The sequence below is a fragment of the Callorhinchus milii genome, unplaced genomic scaffold (assembly GCF_018977255.1).
Source record: "Callorhinchus milii isolate IMCB2004 unplaced genomic scaffold, IMCB_Cmil_1.0 Scaffold2, whole genome shotgun sequence".
Lineage (NCBI taxonomy): Eukaryota > Metazoa > Chordata > Chondrichthyes > Chimaeriformes > Callorhinchidae > Callorhinchus > Callorhinchus milii.
The window spans coordinates 32,133,307-32,156,922 of NW_024704743.1; the positions used below are offsets into that span (position 1 = coordinate 32,133,307).

The window sequence follows — 23,616 nt, forward strand, 5'->3', positions numbered from 1 at the left end:
TATTACTTATGTAAGTTGTATTTAAGTGCTCAGATACTACCCCGGGTGAAGGGCACTTTATAAATGCAAGTTGTTGTAAGTTCTTATTTTATAGAACTTGCATTAAGTGGGATTGCCTGCAGAACATAGTTTTGTTTTTTCATATGAAATAAACTTTGTACAAAAAAACCACATCTCACTTTGTAATTTTTTTATTTGAAGTGCTTAAAACTTAAGTGACCATAGCCATTACTTGTTACAGGAAGTAGGCCTTTCTCATTGAAGTTTTGTATGAACAGGTACTCCAAAAGACAGTCTGTTACAAGGCCATTTTAAAAATAATCAGTTCTTAAATTTTTAGGACATGATTGAATTATGTTGAAAAGCTGAAATGTCTTTAAAAGGAGTGTTTACATCTGGTAGTCAAAGCTGTTTGCACTTTTTAAATGCTGTACAATTTGTAAAAGTTTACTTGCTTTCTAAATCACAACTGTAAAATAAGCAGGTTATACAAGGTTTTAGGGTTGTCATTTAGCTCTCCAATTCAGTCCTGATTATCAATATTGAGTTATTCCTGCTTAGTGTAGTAGTCTACTTAGAATTTAAAAAGTAATGTTGAGCAAAGTGACAATTGCTTTAGAATTACAATATTAACTACATGCAGCGAGCGGTCTTCAAATATTATTGTGGCAGTTAAAGTTGGGCCAATCCACTTAAAATTCGTATGAATGGCCTTGTAACCTTTTGTTTTAAGAGTCGACTCAAAATGTAAAACATTCCATACAGTTGCACCCAATGTTAAGATTACTAATTGCTATATTTAGATATTGTAGGTTTTTGCTCCTGTCAAAATGGCTCAAGGAATGTTATTCTAACCTGTACTACACCTAATGTAGGTAGGTGAGGTAACCAACTACTCTGCCATGTATATTTTGAGATTTGTTCCAGCCTAGTATAAACAACCAGGGAAACAGGAGTAAAGCACCAAAGGCTGCAATACCTGAGATTTTCAGTAATGCTTATGTCACTGAGACTAATTTAGTCCATTTTATAATACAGTAAAACCACCCTAAGTACCTTGTATTACACAGAAAAGCAAAACTGCTCATGCTTAACAAATTAACTTGTTACTCATTTACATATGCAGGCAGCACATTTAAAGAATGTAATCCTAATGGCAAAATCAACCAGATATTTACATCATTTGTTTATGTACAAGCTGTTTTCAAAGAAAACTTATAAAATAGATATATAAATCCCATCACTGTATAAAATCAAAGATTCAGGTTTCAGTATAAACTGGGACAGTCAGTTCAATAAGAATTCCCATGCTTCTCAAATACTGTACACTTTACAACCAATAAAATATAAATATTGACAGCTTAGGTTGACAAGTACTTAAAGGCTGTTACATTTTACATGGTTGTAGAGGATTGAGGTTCCAGGTCATTTTCAACCCATCTTCTGATTGGCAATATCTACAACCAACTGATGCTAGAGAGTTTGTCACAATTTAAGACAAGTTGGTTGGATCTTGGGCTGATGTATCCTAATTTGCTCATTTATTCAATCTTAGATTCAACTTTCTCACTGAAGTACTGGAAGAGCTTCTCACCATAGTCAAACTGAATTTTAACTGGCTGATTTGTCCTTGCTGCTATACTGGCAGAGAGTCAACTAGAAAGAAAAAGAAATTAAAGTTTGATAGCAGTTCTTCATTACAATTCACTGGAAATCAGCTTGTTCAACACGCCAGCTGGTTTCCATCATGTATATGGCAAGTAACTGCATGTACTAATAATAATTTTGCCATATGACTGACTTTTAAAGCTGTTTGCTTTATTTCTGCCCCCTTTTAGTGCAGAGTGCTTTTACCTCTAAAGATGTGAACAACTTTAATTATTAAATTAGTTCAAGGAAGTGTATGCAGTGTACTTGTGTATTAATGCTCTATTCACAATCTGAAGATCACTTTACAACCAATAATGTCATTTGTTGCTAAACTGCAAATGGGTTTATTTTGTACCTGACCTTAAGCACCAGATTTCCATTAATCATATTGTATTTGTTTTGCCCTCATTCCTGACCTTAAACGTACACCTACAAAGAGTGTTAACATGTTTGAAAGTGCAGCACCTTTCATCTGTACAGCATTATTCATTAGTGCTCTGAACAAAGAAAGACATTACAGAAAATGTTCACATTTACAATGCAGCAATTTTACTTGCTTCTCGGACTCCACTTAGATATGCCCCTGTGACAGTCTGTGGAAAGTGTCTATTTGTTGCCTGTTATGAAAAAGAAAAACATTACATTAAACATCTGCATTCAAATAAAAGGTTCAAATCAACTAAATGCCATCAAGAATATTCTACAATACATTGCATAATGAGATTAACTCCAGTTATTCATAACATGCTGGGGTCAAAGTACATATGACCAAAACCTCTCATTTTGAAAGACATTTTAAATATTAATTGAAAGAGACTCTAGTATGCATAGTGAAAGTTAAATTGTGTTGTTTTCGTCAATCACTGGTGAACTACACACATGAATATTGGTTTGCAGATCTCATTATTTTAATTTCTGCTGTGGTGGTCATGAGCAAGGTACAAAATGTAAATTGCTTTACACGTTTGCCAGTTAAGGGTGTAAAAGCAAACTACAGTAGTTTATTGCTTTCATCAAAGATTCAGATCTTAAGAGTGGTTGTGCGTAAGCTGCTCCCCTCCACTCAAAAGAAAATTTGAAGAACTCCACTTTAACTTCGTAAAGGTCTGTGAACCTAATCCCATTATACAACAAATGACATGGTTTGGGCATAACGTAGGGGCTTTGCAGTGCTGAGGATTTTGATTTCAGGGTCAGGCAAGCCCTTACAGGCAACTGGTGTTGATAGATCAGATGCTATTTAAATTTAAACAAATCAACAAAGAAGGCGTTCAGTGTAGGACTTCTGTTTGTGCCTGGAATTCCCGCCTGTTGACCGAAGTTAACAACTCCCATCTTCACAGCCCCAAGAGTCTCCAGTGCGTCCTCTTGTCACTCAATGCCCACAGACTGCTCGTGAGAGCCAAGGCCAATTGTGAACCATGTGGAAGAAAGAAACTCTTGACATCTCCTCTAGAATGCTTGGAAAAGATGCTTTTGGAGCTCACTGAAGAACTGGAGAATACAAATCCCAAACTTCAGGAGACCAAGCAAAGGGTTGCTTCCCTGGATTCCACAGATGAGGGTAATGAGCGCATGATCGAAACACTGAAACACTCAAATTTTCCTCAGCTAATAACTGCCTTCTCCCCAGCATTTAAGCACGAATTTGACATGCAGAAACCAGTACCCCAACTTTGCAATTTTGGGCCACCGCAAATCTGACATCCTGCATCAATGAGCTTGCTGGGCTAGCGGAGGTAACAAGCACTGAAGGGAAGCTGGAGACACTTGTGAACAATCTGTAGCAGGAAACCATAATTACAAGATGGTGAAATTACCACTCTGGTTTCAAGAGTTGATAAGATGAAGAAAAATTTGTTGGATATTTGGAAGTTTTCCAGTGCTTTGCCAAATAAACTTGTAGTGTGTGGATATGTATAAAAGTATACTTTAAAAAAAAATTCCGACTCTTACAAAGCTATTTTCATCTGCCCCTTTGAAGACCAGCAGGAGAAAAAAAAAAGACTAGACACAAGTTCCATTCTATAATTCCTTAAAAAAAATCAATTGGTCACTTTAATCCACGATTGTTTGTGGGACACTGCTGTGCGCAATTTGGCTGCTGCCTTTCACCCACAAAATACAGTCAATCACTTTACGGTGTATTCTGCGAAGCTCTTTGAGACATCTCAAAGACGTGATAAGGCACTATTATCAAATGCAAGAATTATTATTGCAACATTTAAGCCAAGCAGAATCTCAGCCTTTGCTGTTGCTAACTTACTAGTTTTGAGATTTAAAATATCCATATGCTGTGACAAAGGTCAAAGATGCAGATCATTCACATGGATCTTTCTTTGGAAGTACCAAGGAAGATCAAACAACTTTTCACAATGAAAGTAAAGCAAGCTTTCAAAATTAGATTTCTCTCTAGATCTCAGCAGCAGCATTTAGTCAAACTCTACTGAGAATCATTTAGCTGACCAATTTGTCATCACTTTCACACTACAAAGCTGCTATGGCCAGTCACTTCAGCCAACCACTTAAGAAAAGTAACTGGCTTATACCAACAAGACTCTCCTAGCACCCACTGTATGCTAACTCCAAATTGTGCCACACCAACCACATCTGATCTCATTCAAAAATCATCACCCAGTCATTTCGCCCACAAATATACAGCCAATTCACTTTACAGCATATTCTGTGAAGCGCTTTGAGACGTCGAGAAGACGTGAAAAGTGCTATATCAAATGCAAGGATTATTATTATTCAGCTCTGCAGTTATCCACTGTATTATCTTGATACATTCCTTGGCGGGGGGGGAAATAGGTGTGCAAAGTCTGGTGGATAGAATGTGGACTGAGCTTTAGATTAGTTGGAAAACTGGTCTTGATTAATGGATCTGGGATTTAAAATGGCTTGGAGAAGGGGAAAAAAGGATCATACGAAACCCAAGTTATACACACATTGGATCAGTTATCTGAAGCAAGCAACTAGTTTTTCTCTGAGCCGACACAGGCTCGATGAGCTGAATGTCCTCCTCCTGCATTGTAGATTTGTTTCTATCTTTCTTAGAGAGGTTAGTCTATTAAAGCCAAGGCACTGTCAAAACACCAACTTCAAGAAGCTTAGACTTCCTCACATTAAGTCCCTGACCAAGACTGGTTATTTTCCATTTTGCTTCTCAAACACTCCTCATAAATCTCGCTTGTTTCACCATAAGCTCCAATTGCTTTAAAATGTCACATGCTCATCATCTGGCTCACAAAGGATGGATCTCAAGGTCTTCGTGAAAATCCTTTTAGACTCTTGCACCTCCCTATATCTAATCGCTTCTGCCATCTCCCCCCAATTCTGTTCAGTTAACTCGGGTCTGCTGCACCTCCTGCTCCACATCACCATCAGTAGTTGAGCCTTCAGCAACTACATCCCTAACATCTGGAACTCCTTCCGTTTCACTCCTTCTCTAGCCAGGTTTAAATTGTGCTGTTATTCTCAACTGGATTTCTTTATTCATAAATTACTATGATTCTTTTATTTGGTATAACATCTTTCAGACCAGGAGGGCGTCTCAAAGTCCTTCATCCTAATTTCTGTAAAGTGTATTTTGTAGGTGATCACAGCAGCCAATTTGCACACCGCAACATACAAAATAATAATGATAATAATCCTTGCATTTGATATATCACATCTTCAAGACATCTCAAAATGCTTCAAAGAATATACTGGAAAGTGAATTGACTATATTTTGTGAGCAAAATACGGCAGTCAATTGTACACAGCAGTGTCCCACAACCAGTTGTGGATTGAGTGACCAAATTCTTATTAAAATTTTAAAGGGATTATTACCCCCAGATAAGTGATCCACCAATTGGCTAACAACTGGGTTCCTATTGCTAATGTGGAGTAAGGAAATTTGCCTAATATTTTGCCCTGCCGGGAATCAAACCCAGGTCCTCTCGCTTGCGAGACGAGTGCTCTAACCACTGAACTACAGGACTACAGTTAGGTCACTAGACAAAATACAAATCAGATCAAACTTTTCTACATGGTCTCTTCCATACAAATTACTTTGAAAACTACCCAGTGCTCCCCACCACAATACCAAGTAAATCCCATGCAGCCAGTATTGCAGTACTCCATTATATAACCTACAAAGATTAAGTTACAAAATGTCAGTTTCTGAAAGATTTACTTACTTCACCAGCAAAAAATACTTTTCCTTGCAGGTCTTCAGCCATGATATCATAAGCTTCACCACTTCCTCCAGTCTTTACAAAGCTGTAGGCCATCTGGGACCAAGGGTCCTTGCTCCAGTGTGTAACAAAGTACCTGATTGGGTCTGGAACTTCCTGTAGGGGCATTGTTGAATTAATAAATCTTATAATTTTTTTATAAATTTGTAAATTCAAATACATTATTAGTTAATTGAATATACAAAAATAATGTGCAGAATGCAAAATTCAATTATATCCGTTCTCCAAAGCAGAATAGCAGCACTTTCCATTTCAGGCTCCAGTAAAATGTCAAGCACTTTCAGGCCACGAATGGAACACACCAGGGAGAAATTTCCACTTTGAAATTAGAACCACTGCATCTCCACTGATCACTATTTTCTTAGCATTTCAACATGATTGTGACAATTTGCAAAATTATCTTAAATATGAAGCCAGTTTCACACAGGTTGTAACTAGTGAATCTAATATAACATTACACAACTATCCAGAACGACTTGATCATTAAAGTTGCAATCTTGCTCATTTTTGTGGCCGTGCCTTGCCCACCATTAAGACTATTTCAATTCATTTACCAAGTGATCATTTCTTAGGGCAGTAAAGGTTGTCTGGCACACAAATGAAAAAGCATCGAGCTAGCTGCATCTTTTAATGATTTGTTCTTCATAAGAAATACTGGCATCCAAAATATGAAATGATAAATAATAAGCTAAACACATCGAGAAGCAAACTGAATGAACAAAAGAAATATTTCTTTATGCGATTAATTTAAATAATCATTTCAATACCTGTTCCTTAAAGAGTTCTCGGAGAACATTCATACATAATTCTACCACTTGCTTATCTTGCAAATCTCGGATTAGAACTACTGCATCTCCACTGATCACCGACATTAGAACACAGTGCTCACCCTGAGAAGGAGGAAAAATGACTGCAGTGAATACAAGTACACTACATATGAACCCGTACTTTTCTAACTAACTGTTTATTACAAGATATTGAAAACAACAGATATTATGAAATTGACCCTGATGAGCACAGTACAAAACGAATCTTGACAAATTTTACCAAGGTTCAAGCAACAAACCCAGCGCCTTTAACCAGTGCAAACCTCTCAAAGATAAACCGGTTGAGGATGTATGGACAAAACAAAAACATTATGTAGAGAATACAAGGCAAGTAAATAATTACTGGGTGGGGGTGGGAGTGAGGAGATCGGAGAGGTAGGGAGGTGCGAGGGCATGAAGGGATTTGAACACGAGGGAGAGGAACTTGAAATTGATCTGTTCAATGATAGGGAGCCAGTCGAGCCTGGCCAGACTGGTGAGATGTGGGTACAAAGTTTGGTCTGGGTAAGTATGCAGGCGGCAGAGCTCTGAATGAGCCAGATTTTTTTGTGAATAGTGGAGCTGGGGAGACCGGCAAGAAGTGCGTTTGAGTAATCCAGGTGGGAGGTGACAAATGCATGCACGAGGGTTTTGGCTGCATTTGGGGTAAGGTACAATTGGAGGTGGGCAATTTAGCGGAAGTGGAGGAAGGCAGTCCCGGTCAGGGACTGGATATAGGGGAGGAAGGACAGTTGGGGGTCAAACCAGATGCCCAGATTGCACGCTGGTTCAGTGAGTCTGAGGGAGTACAGCCTAAATCAATCATTAAGCAAAAGAACAAACAAAAATTCTATCCTTTTGATAATCACCTAAAACATAAATTTTCTTTCTTTTCATCCTTACAAAGAACCAAGGAAATGCCCCCCAAAAATGGCAGCACATTGCACACTAGTGAGGTTTTCCGTTTTTCTATTTGTTTCGTGGGAAAGGGTGTTGCAAACTATAAAGAGACAGAACTATTGAATATTTTATATTACAAAGTAAACTGTCAGGGATAAAAGACAGCTTTAGGGCACATGTCAAGTCACTATAAATTAATTTAGTTGTAAAAGAACAAAAACAATTCACTTACGTGTGGATCCATATCATAGAATACACCAAATAGCCCACGTTTCTCAGGAGTAGGAGGAATGTGACCAAAGAAATCTGCACCCTGAATTTTGTTCTCCCAGAATTTGTATGGAAACTGAAGGGCAATCTGAAGGAGGAATACCATTTCAAATAGATGGGTTGCTTAAAAAGATCTGAGTTACAAATTCAGTTCCAACAAAGAGATGATTATGTCTCTCAATGACTACCACAAAGTACCAAAATATAAAATAAAAATGGTCCCAATAGTAACCTAGCATTATAGTCTTGCCATGATGAAAAATTCAGAAAACAGAAATATATTGAAGGTATATATCAAGTGAATTTTGAAAACTCATTGATTCATTAACATTTGGAAGTCTAGAACTTCAAGACAGTCCAATCAGTACAGGTTCCAGAGTCACAAGATTAAAATTTACCTTTTCAATAATCCCTTGTCCGAGGCTGTTGATAGCCTTAAGTTTCTTTTCGGGTAGAGGTGGATAAAACTTAATGATGTTCCTCTGAAGAAGTGCTAGAGGGACAGTTACCAAAACCTGACAAGAGAACACCATACAGTTAATACAATCAATTAAATGGGGGTATTTAAATACTTTTAACCTATTTAAAATTATCATATGGAATTAACATGAAGTTACAAGAGGCCAGATGTAGTACTAAACTATATTAGAACAGTTTGTCCAGTGAAGCCCTCCACCTCTGTGCTGCACACAACTAGGAACTGCAAATCCCAGGGAGAAGGAGGAATATCAATGGAGATCAGGATTAAATTTGAGTTTTGTGGTACAGTTTGCTCACAAGATCAGTTCAGATGAAGGCAACTCTTAAACCCATTTGATTTAAATTTTCCACAACATTCTTCTTCTAACAGCAACAAGTTGTTTCTTCCCAAGATTGGTTTGGATGAAGAAGACCCTTCAGCCTATTTGACCTCATCCGTCCAGAATACCCAACCTACCAATTTTCCATCATAGGATCAAACTTTTTTTCAAAACTAGTCCAGAGATCTGGCCTCAACCACCCATCTTGGTAACTTGTCCCAGTCATCAATTTACCCTCAAAATACTTCCTGGCGTCTGTCCTGAAATTGCCCTTTGCAACATTATACTGGTGTCCTCATGTTCAACTGCTGCATATGCATATGAAAGTATTGTTCTGAGTTTACTTTCTCAATCCCATTTAAAATTATATACATCTCTCGGATCCCCTTTGACACATCTCCTTTCAAGACTGAAGAAATACAGCTTGTCTAATTGTTACAAACAAAAATGAGCGATTTCCAAGCCAATACCTTCCATTTGCCCACAAATACAGTCACTCCACTTTATATATCTTTGTGACATGCTTTGGGACATCCTCTCAACATTAATTTATACCAAAATGCAAACATTATTATATTAAATGCAAAGATTATTTTTATCCTTTTGGGTAACTTGTTCCATCTCACTGATGACCTGCAAGATGGATCTTAGTCTTTTTTCATCTAGCATTTATGTTCTTATCAAACACAGATAGTTTTCTTTTAAGAATAACATTATGGGATACAGTACATAGGTAGTTTGGGACATTGTGCATGCGAGCTTCAGGAAGGTGGAAGGTAAACTAGATGGACCTTGGTCTTTCTTTGTCAGCATTTCTTGTGTTTTTATAATTAAATATTTCCTGGGTAATGCTTTACAGCCCTGAACCTGAACCTTTGCCTTCTCTTTCAGTTTACTGCCAATGTTAAAGACTTACTTTATATCCTTGAGAAGTGTTGCTTCTTCCAAGCTAATTGAGAAATTCACAATAATACTAGATAATCTTTTTGCTATTAAATTTAGCTTTGATATGACAGATGTTGGAAGCGGGAAACATTTTTTGAAACAACATGCAATTTTTATACAAACAATTTCTCATATTTATACAGTTAGATTTCACCTTCTGACTTGTCCATAACATCCCACTGGCTGTTCCAATACGGATATCATCCCCTGAGTAGTCAATGCTCTGTACCTGTAACAGTAACCAGAATTATATCTCCATAACTTGTGAACCTTAAAATTGCATTACATCTTATAATCTTTCCAATTGTTGCATTTCATCTTGAGATCATTTTTGTACTGACAGTGTCGGGGCTGTGAAGATGGACGTGAGCCATTAATAAATATGATCATGAAACAATTTTTATAATTATGAAATCAATGCAAGTATAATGAAAAAAACTTCCTATTGAAAATCACCAGTCTCCTGTTACAGTGTTCTCAGGTAATCTTAACCCAGCACACCAAAGCTCTTATGGGTGGGGTGGTTCCTAGCTGTAAAAGCAGTGGGAAGCTTGCCAGACGGTGCTTGCTTTCAATGACAAGCTATGTGGTTTTAGCTGATTAAACTCCAGCATTACCCCCAACATACACTATGGGGTCCCCAAGACTTGTTTTCATGTTAATGTTAAACATCAAATGCTCAATTTCAAACCAAATCAGTTAGGTGTACTTTCCTTTGTTATAGTAGTCCTCTAACTCACTAAGCACTCACAGTGCATCTTTGAGATTATAAAATAACCACAGAGAGCAGAAGATTGCAACTGGTGATAGGTAATCTCAAAATCCTGCTACTTTCCTGCAAAACACATTGCTCCAACTCAAAAACTATTATTCTAATTTCTATAGAGAGCCCCTAATTTAGAAATACTGCTTTTAATAATTCATAATTTTTTAATATCTTTGTTCCTATGTTTCCAACAATAAGCATTTTCACTAAGCCCCACCAAGATAACTAAGAATTATAAGTAAGAGATCAAAGCCTGCACACAGATTGGCCCAATACCTTGAAGCAAGTTACCGAATTGCAAAGCAATAACCTTGCAAACCATTGGTTACAGAAACGATTTTGATGATTCCGCCTACCACTTCCTTAACATTTGGGAGAGAGTGAAAAAAAGATGCAAATGAACCCTCATAGCAGTTACCACAGAGAATTGGTTCCCAATGTGAAAGGTGCTATATAAATGCAATCTGTTGTTGTAAGCTGCTCAGTGGAGCTATGCTAATAATATTCATACTAATAAGAGCTCACCAAGAGTTACCCAACAAAGCCATGCATAATATTCAAGAATTCAAGGATGAAACTAAATGCAACACTGAGCAAAAGATGGGTTATTTTTGAAGATGACAAGGGCTATATATTTAGTGAGGGCTATAATTCAAGTCTTAGAAAAAAAATTCAAAAGCATGGCAAGTTATAACTAGCAGAAAGGATAAACCTCAGTATTAGTGAGCTATGGCTTGGTTCTGAGCAGGACCAAAATGAACTCACGAGTAGTTACAACAATTTAGATTTATACAAGTCATAACCTAGGCTGGCACTCCATTGCAATGTTGGGGAAAGGCTGCATTGTTAAAGGTGCCATCCTTTGGATGAGACTTTAAGCTGAGGTCCCATCTGCCTGTTTAGGTGGACATTAAAGATTCCACAACACTATTCAAAACAGTGAAGGGAGATTCCTCTGGTGTCCTGACCAACAATCCTTTCAATCAAATTAGTTGTTCCCTTCTTGGCTGTTTGTCAGATATTGCTGTTTGCAAATTGGCTGCCGCGTTTATCCGCAAATACAGTCACCACACTTCAGTAAAATCCTGTGAAGCACTTTTGAGACGTTTCGACGATGTGATAAGGGGCAAAATCAAATGCAAGGATTACTGTAAAAGCCAAAAAGGATAGTTAAAAATGTTACATTGATGTAAAGGGAGAAACTACATTGTTTTCTGTTCTCTTCATCATATCTACATGCCTAAGCCTGGATAATCATGTCCTACAAATAGACTATTGTAGCATGTGGAATCCATTCAAGGGGGTGGGGGGGAGGGGGAGGGGGCGGGGGAATTGTAACAGTATCCAAGGTGCAAATATGGAATTTAAAAAAATTAACTTCATCTTCTTTAAAATGTGCCAACCTACTCTCTAAAATGAAGGAAAGCAGAGTGCATCCCTCCAGGGAGAGACTGCATTCCATTCTAGACATGGGAAATTCCATGTGCGGCTGGCATAGAACTCTCAGTCTGGTTTGGATACCCTTAAAGCAAGGATGATGGATTTCTGCATGTCAAGACACTCAGCTGACCAGAAAGAAAAAAAAATACAAATATACCATTAAGTTTAGTTATTTTTTTACGCAACTTTTTACACTGTCGACCACTCCATCCTCATACACCGCCTCTACACTTTACTTAATCTTCGCGGACCTGCCCTTGCCTGGTTCGATTCCTACCTCTCTCACCGTCTCCACTTTGTTGCCTCTAATGGTTTCTCCTCCATCCCCCGCACTGTCACATCTGGCGTCCCCCAGGGCTCTGTCCTTTGGCCCTCTCCTCTTTAACATCTACATACTCTCCCTTGGTGACATCATCCGCAGACATGGGGTCAACTTCCACATGTATGCGCATGACACCCATCTCTATCTTTCTGCCTCCACCCTCAACTCCAGGACCACTGCTGTCCTGACAGACTGCGCGTCGGACATCAAGTCCTGGATGAGGGCAAATTTCCTACGGTTGAATGTGAACAAGACTGAGGCCCTCCTGATTGGCTCGTGCACCTCAGGCTCTGGCAGAATCAACCTCCATGGTTGCACACTACAACCTACTAAGTCTGTCAGGAACCTGAGTGTTTTGTTCAACCCTCAACTGTCTTTTCTCCCCCACATTCTAGCCATGACCTGCTCGGCCTTCCCTCACCTCCATAACATCACCCGACTCCACCACTACCTCACCCCTCAGGCCATCGAAACTCTTGTTCATGCCTTCATCACCTTCAGGCTTGACTATGCAAATGCCCTGCTTGTCGGCCTTCCAAACTCCTCTCTCCACAGGCTGCAGATAATCCAGAACTCTGCAGCCCATGTCCTCTCCCGCACCAAACTCTGTGACCCCAACTCCCCCACTCTCGCCCGACTCCACTGGCTCCCCATCCTTCAGAGGATCCAGTTCAAGATCATGGTCCTCACATACAAAGCCCTCCATGGCCTCGCCCCACCCTACCTCCTAGTCCCCTTCCAACCCACCCGTTCCCTCCCCTCAGCCGGCTCTGGCCTGCTACACGTCCCCCAACCCACCTGCCCCACCAATGGCGGGAGAGCCTTCAGCCACTCTGCCCCAACCTCTGGAATTCCATCCCCCAGTCACTCTGCCTCGCCCCCTCCTTAGCCTCCTTCAAGTCCTGCATCAAGACCCTCCTCTTCGACCATGCCATTGGCCAACCCCCTTGCCCTCCCTTCCCTTCTCCTCCCCTGACCCCAGCTCGGGTCTGAAATGCTGTACTCTGTCCAGCGCCTTGGGACGTCCTCCTGACATGAAAGGCACTATATAAATGTAATCTTGTTGTTGACTTGGAAACTACTTTTTACAGAAACTATAACAGCGGGATGTACAATTAATGTACGAGCATGGCTTCATATTTATAAATGAAATCGCTGTGAAGTAAGATTTAAAAGGAGTACGTCTTACTGGAGCATTTAGTTGGATGTCCAAACCATCACTTAATTTGTTGATGACAGAAGAGTAACCTGCTGTGAAGAGACTGTGATCACCTGCAAACTGAGCAAAAAACTCATTGTGGTCCCAGGAACGAGCAGACACCTAGAATGAAAATTAAAAGTTAATTAACAAAATATGAACATCTCTATGATTGACCTTTAAATACAGTGTTAATGGCTCCTGAACAATGATGTACAAAAGGAGTACTTTTGAATTTAATACGTGACTGCAGTCATAATAGCTTTTCACGCAACGATTTGTTTTGAAGATTACAAAATATGCATCCTGTGACCTTTTGCACTATTTTTTCCTACACTTCACTTTTTTTTGAATAATGTGGCATGTAGCAAACTGGAAATCAAATATTTATAACATAATTTGCTATTAGTAAGGGAACAAAAGCATTAAGTTGAAAGGTAAAAGCAGAGAGCTTGTAGAGAATTATAAAATGTATAACCTATTTTCACACCAATTATAAATAGAGACCTGACTGAAGCCAAAAATAACTCTGTAAGGGGTTGGGAGTAGGGTCTTGTGAAGAAGAGAATATTTGAATAAAACGACAAGAAAGATCACCAGGGCAAAGAGAATGGAAAAAATGTTACAAATTTATTCCAATAAATAAAGAAGGGCATCAGGGAAAGCGCAGAACTAGACACAGGCAATTTTAATAACAGAGAATTAAAGTAAAATGAGTGTGATTTTTCATAAAAAGGGAATGATATATACAGAACCAGCACAAGAATTTCTTGGTGCATCATCAGATGGCATGAGCAAATTCATACTATATCTGATAGAGTAATTGCAAAGAGTTCTTGGAAAATCTGGAAGGTATGAAGTATCCAAGAAGTACTGATCAGCATGTTATTAGATTCAATATGTGTCAACGACTGAAGTGATGATAAATGTAGGCGGCCCGGGTTTTAGGAATACTGATAAGGGTCAAGAAGTATGAACGTGGAAACTCAACTCTTTAACAATAAATGAGGGTAGATCAAAAGTATTTAAGAATTATGTTCGGCAGGGTGCAAATGAAATATGTACCATACAAAAGTCTACTTAATATTTCACAGTTAAGTTACAGAATAAAGCAAAAATAGGGAAGAGGGAGACGTTAAAAGATGAAACAAAGCTGGAACAGACAAAGGAAAGAATTTTTTTTGGTGGGGGAGGAGAGTAGGGATCTAAAAATCTGGATTGATTATAGCATGAAGAGTCAGCAGTCTGAAGATGCACAGTACTAGAGGTTTATCAAGGACGACAAAATAAACCAATTCACCAACTTGCTGCATTCAAATAAAGACAATGTTTAATGATAATAAGTATTCATGAATGCAAATGATTAATTAGACTGGCTTCTGCAGCCAGATGATCTAGGGTCTGCTGAAAAGCTAACTCAATGCTGAACACTTTCTATTCTGCTATTCAAGCAATTGATCAAATTGTTTATCCTTGCAGATACCGAGTGAAGTTGAAATATTTTATAAGAAGTACATTTTGAGACAATGTTAGTGTGCAAATCAAAGGATTTAATATACTGAACAGAACACAAAATATACAGTCAATTCACTTTACTGTATATTCTGTGAAGCGCTTTGAGATGTCTTGAAGACCTGATAAGGCACTATATCAAATGCAAGGATTACTTGTAGTATTATTATAATAGAACATACATTTGAAGCTTTGTAGCATCAAAGTCTAAGATCAAAGATGCATTGATAGATCTAGTTTAATTTCTTACCTGGTGTAAACTGCTGCCACAAGCATATTCAAGATTGCTTAGGTGAAACTGCAGCACCTTGGCTTCTAAGTCACTGAACTGCAGACCAGATTCCTGGATAAAAGTGTTATAGATCACTTCAATCTTTTCTGCAAACAAAATGTGTCATCAGTTAAGAGTACTCTTAAAAGTTGGTACAAAAACTTCACAAATCATTTTCAACAATTTCACAGAGGTAAATGTCTAGTTAGCTCAAGTGAATTTGTTTAGTGAACTGATAATTTGATATGAAGGAAGCTCAGCTGCAAAATTAAGAGAATGAAGCATTCATGCTGACCATCAAAACCGATCTTGTTTAATGAAGCAATATTGGAATCAGAAAGTGGGTTACAATAATATCCTGTTACAGCCATTCCAGTTTTGCTAATGTTAATTATTAATTCCTCAGGAATTTTACAACATACCACAGAAAGGACAAAATCTGTCCTATTCAGTGAGCCAACTCTTGCTCAGCCATCAGTTTGTATCTGGAGCCCTGAAATTTATGATGGGCTTAAGCTTGGACCATAGTCTTAAAAATTAAGATGGTGTCAATTTTGTAAAATTCTTATGGTCTTAATTTGGAAATTGCTCATTAAGAACCACAAAAGCAGTTAATAAAATAATGCTGAATTTAAGAGTTTGGACTAAGATTCTGCACAATCTTAAATTTGACAATAATCTTGCAGAATTGTGAATATCGATCTTTTTTAAAAAATTGTTGAACAACAACAAGATTTCATTTATAGAGCGCCTTTCACGTCGGGAGACCGTCCCAAGGCACTGGACAGTTAGGTCAGGACCCGAGCAAGGAGAAAATGGTCAGGGTGAGGGGAGGGAAGGGAGGGAGCGAGGAGGGGGTAGAGAGTTGAGAGGGGAGGTGAAAGCACGGTCGAAGAGAAAGGTCTTGAGACCGGCCTTGAAGGAGGAAAGGGAGGAGGCGGCGAAGGCACTGGGAGATGAGTTCTAGAGCCTCGGGGCTGAGAGGCTGAAGGCCCGGCCACCGATGGTAGGGCGGGGGATGTGGAGCAGACCGGAGCCAGAGGAACGGAGGGTACGGGCAGGTAGGTAGGGGGATAGTAGGTCGGAGAGGTAGGAGGGAGCAAGGTCGTGAATGGCCTTGTAGGTGAGGATGAGGATCTTGAATTCGATCCTCTGGGGGATGGGGAGCCAGTGGAGGCGAGCGAGGATCTTCTAAGTGAACAAATAAACCATGACAAAGATAGCAGATATGGTTGCACCAAAATCTTTATCCCAAAACCCATTTGAGGATTCTTCCAACCTTGGACCAATCTTCATAAAAATAGATATCACGTGAAACAACTCACCTCCAAGAGGGATATCTTGGAGCTGATTCTTGTCTTTCCTCCATTCTGCTACAACATCTAGCATGGCATTGAAATGGAAGTCAATGCGTTTGTCCACTGTGGGGTCAGTCACTCTTCCACCTTCTTGAATTAAATCACACCTGTCTCCTAATTTGTGCATCTTAATTCCAAACTGTAATAATAAATCAAAGTTTTATCAACGCTTGGATAAGTTGTACAGAAAGAAAACATGCACATGCATTTTACTCTGAACAAGATGAAACAAATCTCACAAGGTAACTCAATGTGAGGTATGCAGGTCATTAAGAAAGCTCTATGATGCTCATTGAGATGTAGTTTTGTGCCTGTAGTTTTCAAATTTCAGTTGCAAAACAGAGGAAGATACCAAGTGGAAAACTACAATGGAACACTACAACGAAACACTATAATGAAAGCATGTTGTGTCTGGAGGATGAAATGAGGAACACAAGCAATTATGATGGGATAGTATGGAGACTCAAACAGATATTCAATAGTTAGTAACAAAACTTAAGAAATCCTAAAGCATTTTTACAGCATACAAATAAAATAACGTGCTCCCCAGACACAGAGTAACTTAATGTCTCAGTAGATAGTGCATTAAATAGAGATGAGTTTTTTTCAAAAAAAACTTCTATCTGTCAAAAATCTCTAGGAAGAAACTTGATTTAACACAACATTGTGTTGATTATTGATTTTAACCAAATTGCAATGTTATATGGGGCAAAGGAAAAACTCAAAAATTGAAAGAAGTTTCCTGTAAACCAAAGAATTTTAAAAAACAAATAAATCAAGAATTCCAGCTACTGTTTAAAAGTCAAAATACAAATCTTTTAAGATTTAATAATGGACATCAAAACTAAAAATGCTATGCAATTATATTCATTATTATTTCAAATCACATGAAAGCCATGCTATCAATTAAGTGGCACTGAAATGCATTGAATGAATACTCGAGTCTTAGTATTGCTGCTATAATATAGAAACCCACTTGCTCACACATTAGTGCTATGGGGTTGTTAATGCATCCATTAACAATTTGTGCTCCCTTTCCCACAGTCACTCCAAGAGAGTAGTCATCCCACACACGGCCACCTATTCGGTCTCTGGCTTCCAGCACCATCACCTGAAGTGAAAAGGCAACACAATCAGGACATTTAATTTCTCTTCATACATCCCATCTGCATTACAGATGCCAAATGGCATTTGTTTCGGAGGACACTGCACTGTTAAAACCTTACAGACCTGAGCCATTATTCCAAAACACTTCCCTTAATGGCATAGACTGTTTGTCAAGCAATTTAACACACAATCAGGAGATACATGACCATGACACACACAAAATTGCCTAATAATAATCCCTCCAAAAAACAAAACAATAATAAATTGGTCATTTTCAATCCACGATTGTTTGTGAGACACTACTGTGTACAAATGGCTGCCGCATTTCGCCCACAAATATACAGTCAATTCACTTTACAGCATATTCTGTGAAGCGCTTTGAGACATCTAGAAGACGTGAAAAGCGCTATATCAAATGCAAGGATTATTATTATAAAACAAGTCTGTCATCTCCAGCAAAACAAAATACAAGATCCTATTCGTTAGTCTGTTCACCAAGTATTCTTATGACAGGATTACAGAGAAGCTTCAACTGAATGTGATTATTTCATCAAGAAAAATTACAAAGCCACAGAACACAATGTGGCTCATCAGGTTAGTAAACATGTGTATTTTACCCTATAGTATAGTAACCATGCATAAAATAAATGAGAAGTATTATCACAATACTTAAGATGTTGTTCAAATTTGGAAATTCCTGATTAGGAATGTTCTCAACAACAACTTGGATTCCCTGGATCCCTCAAAGCCCAGCCACTACCGCCCTACTTCTAACCTGGCGTTGCTCGCAAACGTCCTCGAACGTGTTGTTGCCAATCAACTTCGCGCACACCTCTCCTCCCACTCCCTCTTCGAACCCCTCCAGTCTGGTTTCCGTCCACAGTACAGAGACTGCGCTTGTGAAAGTCACAAATGACATCCTCTCTATCTGTAACCAGGGCTCCCTCTGCCTCCTTGTCCTCCTGGATCTCTCCGCCTCGTTCGACACATTCGACCACGCCATCCTCCTCCACCGCCTTTCCTCCATCATCCACCTCAGTGGGACCGCCCTTCCTGGTTCGAGTTCTACCTCACAAACCGCCAGCAGTACATCTTCACAAATGGCTTCTCCTCCCGCTCTCACCCGGTTACCTGTGAGGTACCCCAAGGATCCATCCTCGGCCCCCTCCTCTTTCTGATCTACATGCTCCCTCTTGGGGATGTCATCCGCAGACATGGGGTACACTTCCACATGTACGCGGACGACACACAACTCTATTTTTCCACCTCTTTGCGACCCCCCGTCCCCTGATGTTCTGTCAGCCTGCCTGTCAGACATCAGGAGCTGGATGAGTGCAAATTTCCTTCAGCTGAACATTGACAAGACAGAAGCCATACTCTTTGGCTCTCGTCAACATCTAAAATCTCACGGTTCTCACCTCCTTCACCTACCCGACCTCCCCCTAAAACTATTCAAACCCGTACGCAACCTAGGCGTCAGGTTCGACCTCCAACTATCCTTCCTCCCCCACATCCGATCCCTCACCAGCACGCTTTCTTCCACCTCCGACGCATCCCCCGTCTCTGCCAATACCTCTCTCCAAAAGCCGCTGAAACCCTGGTCCATGCCTTTGTTACCTCTCGGCTGGACTATTCAAACGTTCTCCTCGCCGGCCTCCCCTCCACTACCATTCACAAAATCCAGATTATTCAAAACTCTGCCGCCTGCCGTCTCACCCGCACCAAACTCCGCTCGCTGTTTAACCCAGTCCTTGCCAGACTGTACTGGCTGCTTGTCCCAGAGAGGATCGACATCAAGATCCTCACCCTTGTCTTCAAATTCCTCCATTCCTCTGCACCCCCCTACCTCTCTGACCTCCTCTCTCCTCATAACAGTGCCCGTTACCTTCATTCCTCTGGGTCTGGCCTCCTCCTCATTCCCCAAGTCCTCCACTCTAACCTCGGCGGCCGTGCCTTCAGCCACTATGCCCCAAGGCTCTGGAACTCCCTTCCTCACTCCCTTCGCCTCACCCCCCTCTCTTCCTATTTTCAGATCTCTGCTGAAGGCCTTTCTTTTCGACTGTGCCTTTGGTCACCTTCCTCCCCCTCCCCCTGGCTCGGCCCCGGGATCCGTTACTGTGAAGCGCTCCGAGATGCCGCCCAGCGTGGAGGGCGCTATATACATCCAAGTAGTTGTTGTTGTGCTTAGTGCCATAATGTGAGGAGCTGGATTTTGGAACATTCAGCAGTCAGATCTAATGCCTACAAACTTGAAATTATTCAAAAATATGAAAGTATGGAACCAACAACATTTATTCATTCCTTACAATACGGCAACGAGTGTAAGTTATCAATGACATTATTTATGTTGGTGGTAAAAATACTTTCAATGCACAATACTCCCCTATTGCCCTGAACTAGCTAAGGAATCTAAAATGGCTCTTACCTCACTGCATTGTCTCGCTACACCCCACGAAGATCAACATTTTAGTTCACTGCAAGAAAAGTTGCTCAGTAAATACCAACTGCTCGCCCATCAACAAATAGCTTTGTAAGATAAGCAGGAGGAAAAAAAAACAGCTTTCCTTTCCAGTGCTGGATGCTGAAGTCTGAGTCATCAATACCAGCCAAGTACCAGTAAGAACTCAATAATGACTGAATTCTATGACCAGATTAAAATACCATCTCGAGTAGTTGAAAATCATTTAACCAGGTCATGGAATTCCCTTCTGGTTCAACAAACCTATGCTTTACTAACAGCTAAGTACAAATTGTCAAGAATGTCTAAGCCAGTAGAGAGGTAATTCCAAATTGAATTTCTCCCAGTTTACATAGTAATGATCTTTGCTTTTATACAGCGCCTTATCACATCATTGAAAAGTCTCAAAAGCAATTCCCAGGGTATACCATAAAATGGATTGACTAGTTTGCACACAGCAATCTCACAAACAGCCATGGAGTGAGTGACCAACTTTATTTGGGGAATTTGTTGGCCAGGACACCGGAGAAACTCCCTTTTCTTTTCGAATAGTGCCATGGGATCTTAAAGTCCACCTGAACAGGCAGATGGGACCTCGGTTTAACATCTCATCTGGAGAACGGAACCTCGAACAAAGCAACACTGCATTGGAGTGTCAGCTTAGACTATGTGGCTCCCAATGCAGGACTTGAAGCCCAAGTTTCTGACTTAGTCTGACATTGTGGTAGCATTATTGCCTCCGACACATAATATTAAATAATTGATGATGGAGGAAGTGGGGAACAAAAAGAGGATTGTACACTGAAAGCAATCTTCCACAATAAAGGTCCCCATTAACCATCACAAGGCTTTTTTCAGCATTTACATGTTTTGCTGTTAACACCTGAAGTAAACTAGCAAATTAAGTCGACTGCCATAAGTGAACCTCAGCTCTTTATTAACATTAAGAAACTAACTGACATGGTTTAGTTAATGGAGCTCCTCACATGCACTCTGTTGCACATAAGCAGTTCTCTTCTACCCACAGCAAAACCAATTGGTGTTCACATCACTAAGTAGTAATCGAGGACTGACAAACACTACTACTTGAAGCAATCAATTCTCAACCTCATTAGGTTTGTTTGTACAAGCTGAAATAAAACCATAAATTTTGCATTAATATACCCTGCAACTATATAAGTTAGCAAACGTAAAATATGTTGAATGTGGCATTCAATCCAGGAACAATGCCTAACCTGGATCTTGACAAATCATCATCATCTTTACAAAATTTTATTTTGAACACTAAAAATGATCACTCTCAGATATATCCATTGATTAAGGAATTTATTTTTCTGAACTACTGATTTACCTTTATTCCAAAATTCTGCAGTTGTCGTGCAGCAGCTAAGCCTGCTGCGCCAGCACCAACAACAATGACACTTTTCTGTAGAAAATAAAAATGTAAATGCATTTTTAGTTTATAAATTAATCACAATTTATAAAATTACTATTAAATTGCTTAATATGTATTCTAACATTTCAAAAATAGACACAGTAAATATAAATACGTATATATTAAATATAAAAAGCCATATCTAAGGACACTGGATTGTTAATTTCACAAATGTTTCAATTCATGGGGCAGACCAAAATTGAGTTAACTTAATATTTAAGCGCTCCGAGACACTACCCTGCATGAAGGGTTCTATTCAAATGCAAGTAGTTAACAATTCAAATTTGCAAAAATTCAATTGCCATATTTTCTACTTAGATTTAGAATTTACAAATATACTGTTGTGCATTAATAGATTACATACAGACAGTAAATACACAAACTGTTCCATTTGCACAGCTCTAAAGCTTTATTTAAAATAACCGTAACTTTAGTTTTGTGGCAAATTAATGCAAAGAACTTATTTTTCAGAGGGTTGAGTTTAAAGTCTTTGTTCTATCTTTCAAATGCCTCAATATCCTTGCTCCAACCTACCCACCCTCCGTTTGGCTAGCTCAGGCCTGCTTATCGTTTCCCATCTCATAATTTCTGAGTGAGATTTCAACCGCTTTGCACCCACTCTCTGTGCTCTTTCCCTGTATACTTCTGCCCCACAGCTTCCCTGTGCTTTCAAAACCTTTGAGAAAATTCTCTTTTTGATTGCACCTTCTGCCACCTTCCCCCTTCTCTCCTCCCCCAACCACCATGTTCCACATTGCTTCGGCATCTATTTTGTCTCTTGAAGTACTTGAGATGTTTACTATGTGGAAGGTGCTATATAAGTGCGAGTTGCAATATGAGAAACTCCAAAAGCCTGGTTTACACCTGGCTCACGGGCTTTCTGAAATAAACCAAATCATAGGTAGACCTATTCAACCTCTTCTATAACCCTCAATATTGTTTAATTTATAGCATAAGTGCACCTTCTTTCATTCAATGATAAAGTACAGAAACGATTCAGACAAAGTCTCAATAAAGTTAATTCCCACTCAACCAAGTTCCTGGGAGGACTTCGCCAATATTTTCCCAACTTCTTTAAAGAATCAACAATGCCAAATTCTAAAGTTTCCTCAAATTAATTTACAACGATTGTCTCAAAACAAACATCGTAACTGAATGTATTACAGTAAACCTTTAATAACTTAACCCTAGGATAAGTCGTCGAACACCCACACATAATGCATTACTCACTCGGTATCCTGGCTATCAAATGCAAGGATTATTATTATTATTATCCATTAGAAATGTTAATTGTGATCCTGATAATGAGATACCTTTCGAAACATGTCGGGTGTTTGCAATTTTAACAGGTTTTTGCACGTCATTTATTCAGTCTTTCAGTCACGAAGCGGCATTTGGTCTTACTTCTTCATAGTGGTAAATACAGATCTCAAATCCCGTTTTTTTTTTGCACAGGCCCACATCACTTAATTTGGACGTGCGTGAAAAACTGGTTGTCTTCCTCCTACCGAATAACCTCAGCCAAGCAAATGGTTTGGCGTACAGGTAAAATTGTTCCCTCTCCTGTAACCTATGTTATGTTATCAGCTTGCTGTTTATGTATTCACATAGTTAAATACCATTTAGTTCCTTGCAATTGTATACGAGCTACTGTAAAGGTCTGCTGTGTGCAATTGTCTGCCACGATTCACCCACAAAATATAGTCAATTCGCCTAACAATATTGCGTGAAGCACTTGAGAAGTCCCAAAGAGTTGCTTTATCAAATGCTAGGATTATTATTATGATTATTATGCAAGCATTTTGAATTAAAAAACTTGAAAGGAAATGTAGAAACCGCTTTCCTGTGCCAATTGGAATACTTTGTACTTTCAAGCTACTGTACTTTGGATAACTGGTCAACTCTGATAAGCAGTTATTTGAGCAGTTTCCCTTGGGGTGATGTGTTATCAGAGTTTCACTGTATAATCGTTGAACCAAACAGATCAAAAATTGGAGGAGCACATATTTGGGGAGAAAGATTTGGGTTTTTTTATCCCCAATTAAAATGTATCCCTAGAAAGTTAGTTTGCATCACTCCAGTAAATGTTCTGCTGCAATAGTTATTTTTAGAATATCTATTTTATAACCATATGTGAAAA

General features: G+C 39.3%; 1 protein-coding gene across 4 annotated transcripts in view; it reads right to left on the reverse strand.

Annotated features, from left to right (window-relative positions):
- Positions 1-175: 175 nt before the first annotated feature.
- LOC103184900 (lysine-specific histone demethylase 1B) overlaps positions 176-23,616 on the reverse strand; it is a 40,505-nt gene continuing 17,064 nt past the window's right edge. For 3 of the 4 annotated variants that reach the window (XM_007903150.2, XM_007903153.2, XM_042331775.1), the window contains exons 11-21: positions 21,393-21,467; positions 17,453-17,587; positions 16,444-16,615; positions 15,098-15,225; positions 13,327-13,458; positions 9,764-9,838; positions 8,263-8,379; positions 7,827-7,952; positions 6,656-6,778; positions 5,832-5,984; positions 176-2,267 (exon numbers count right to left, since the gene is read on the reverse strand). In XM_007903150.2, coding sequence (XP_007901341.1) covers positions 2,184-2,267; positions 5,832-5,984; positions 6,656-6,778; positions 7,827-7,952; positions 8,263-8,379; positions 9,764-9,838; positions 13,327-13,458; positions 15,098-15,225; positions 16,444-16,615; positions 17,453-17,587; positions 21,393-21,467 — 1,320 coding nt within the window. In that variant the 3' untranslated portion in view covers positions 176-2,183. The remainder of the gene's footprint in view (positions 2,268-5,831; positions 5,985-6,655; positions 6,779-7,826; positions 7,953-8,262; positions 8,380-9,763; positions 9,839-13,326; positions 13,459-15,097; positions 15,226-16,443; positions 16,616-17,452; positions 17,588-21,392; positions 21,468-23,616) is intronic. The other variant, XM_042331773.1, reaches the window with a different exon arrangement.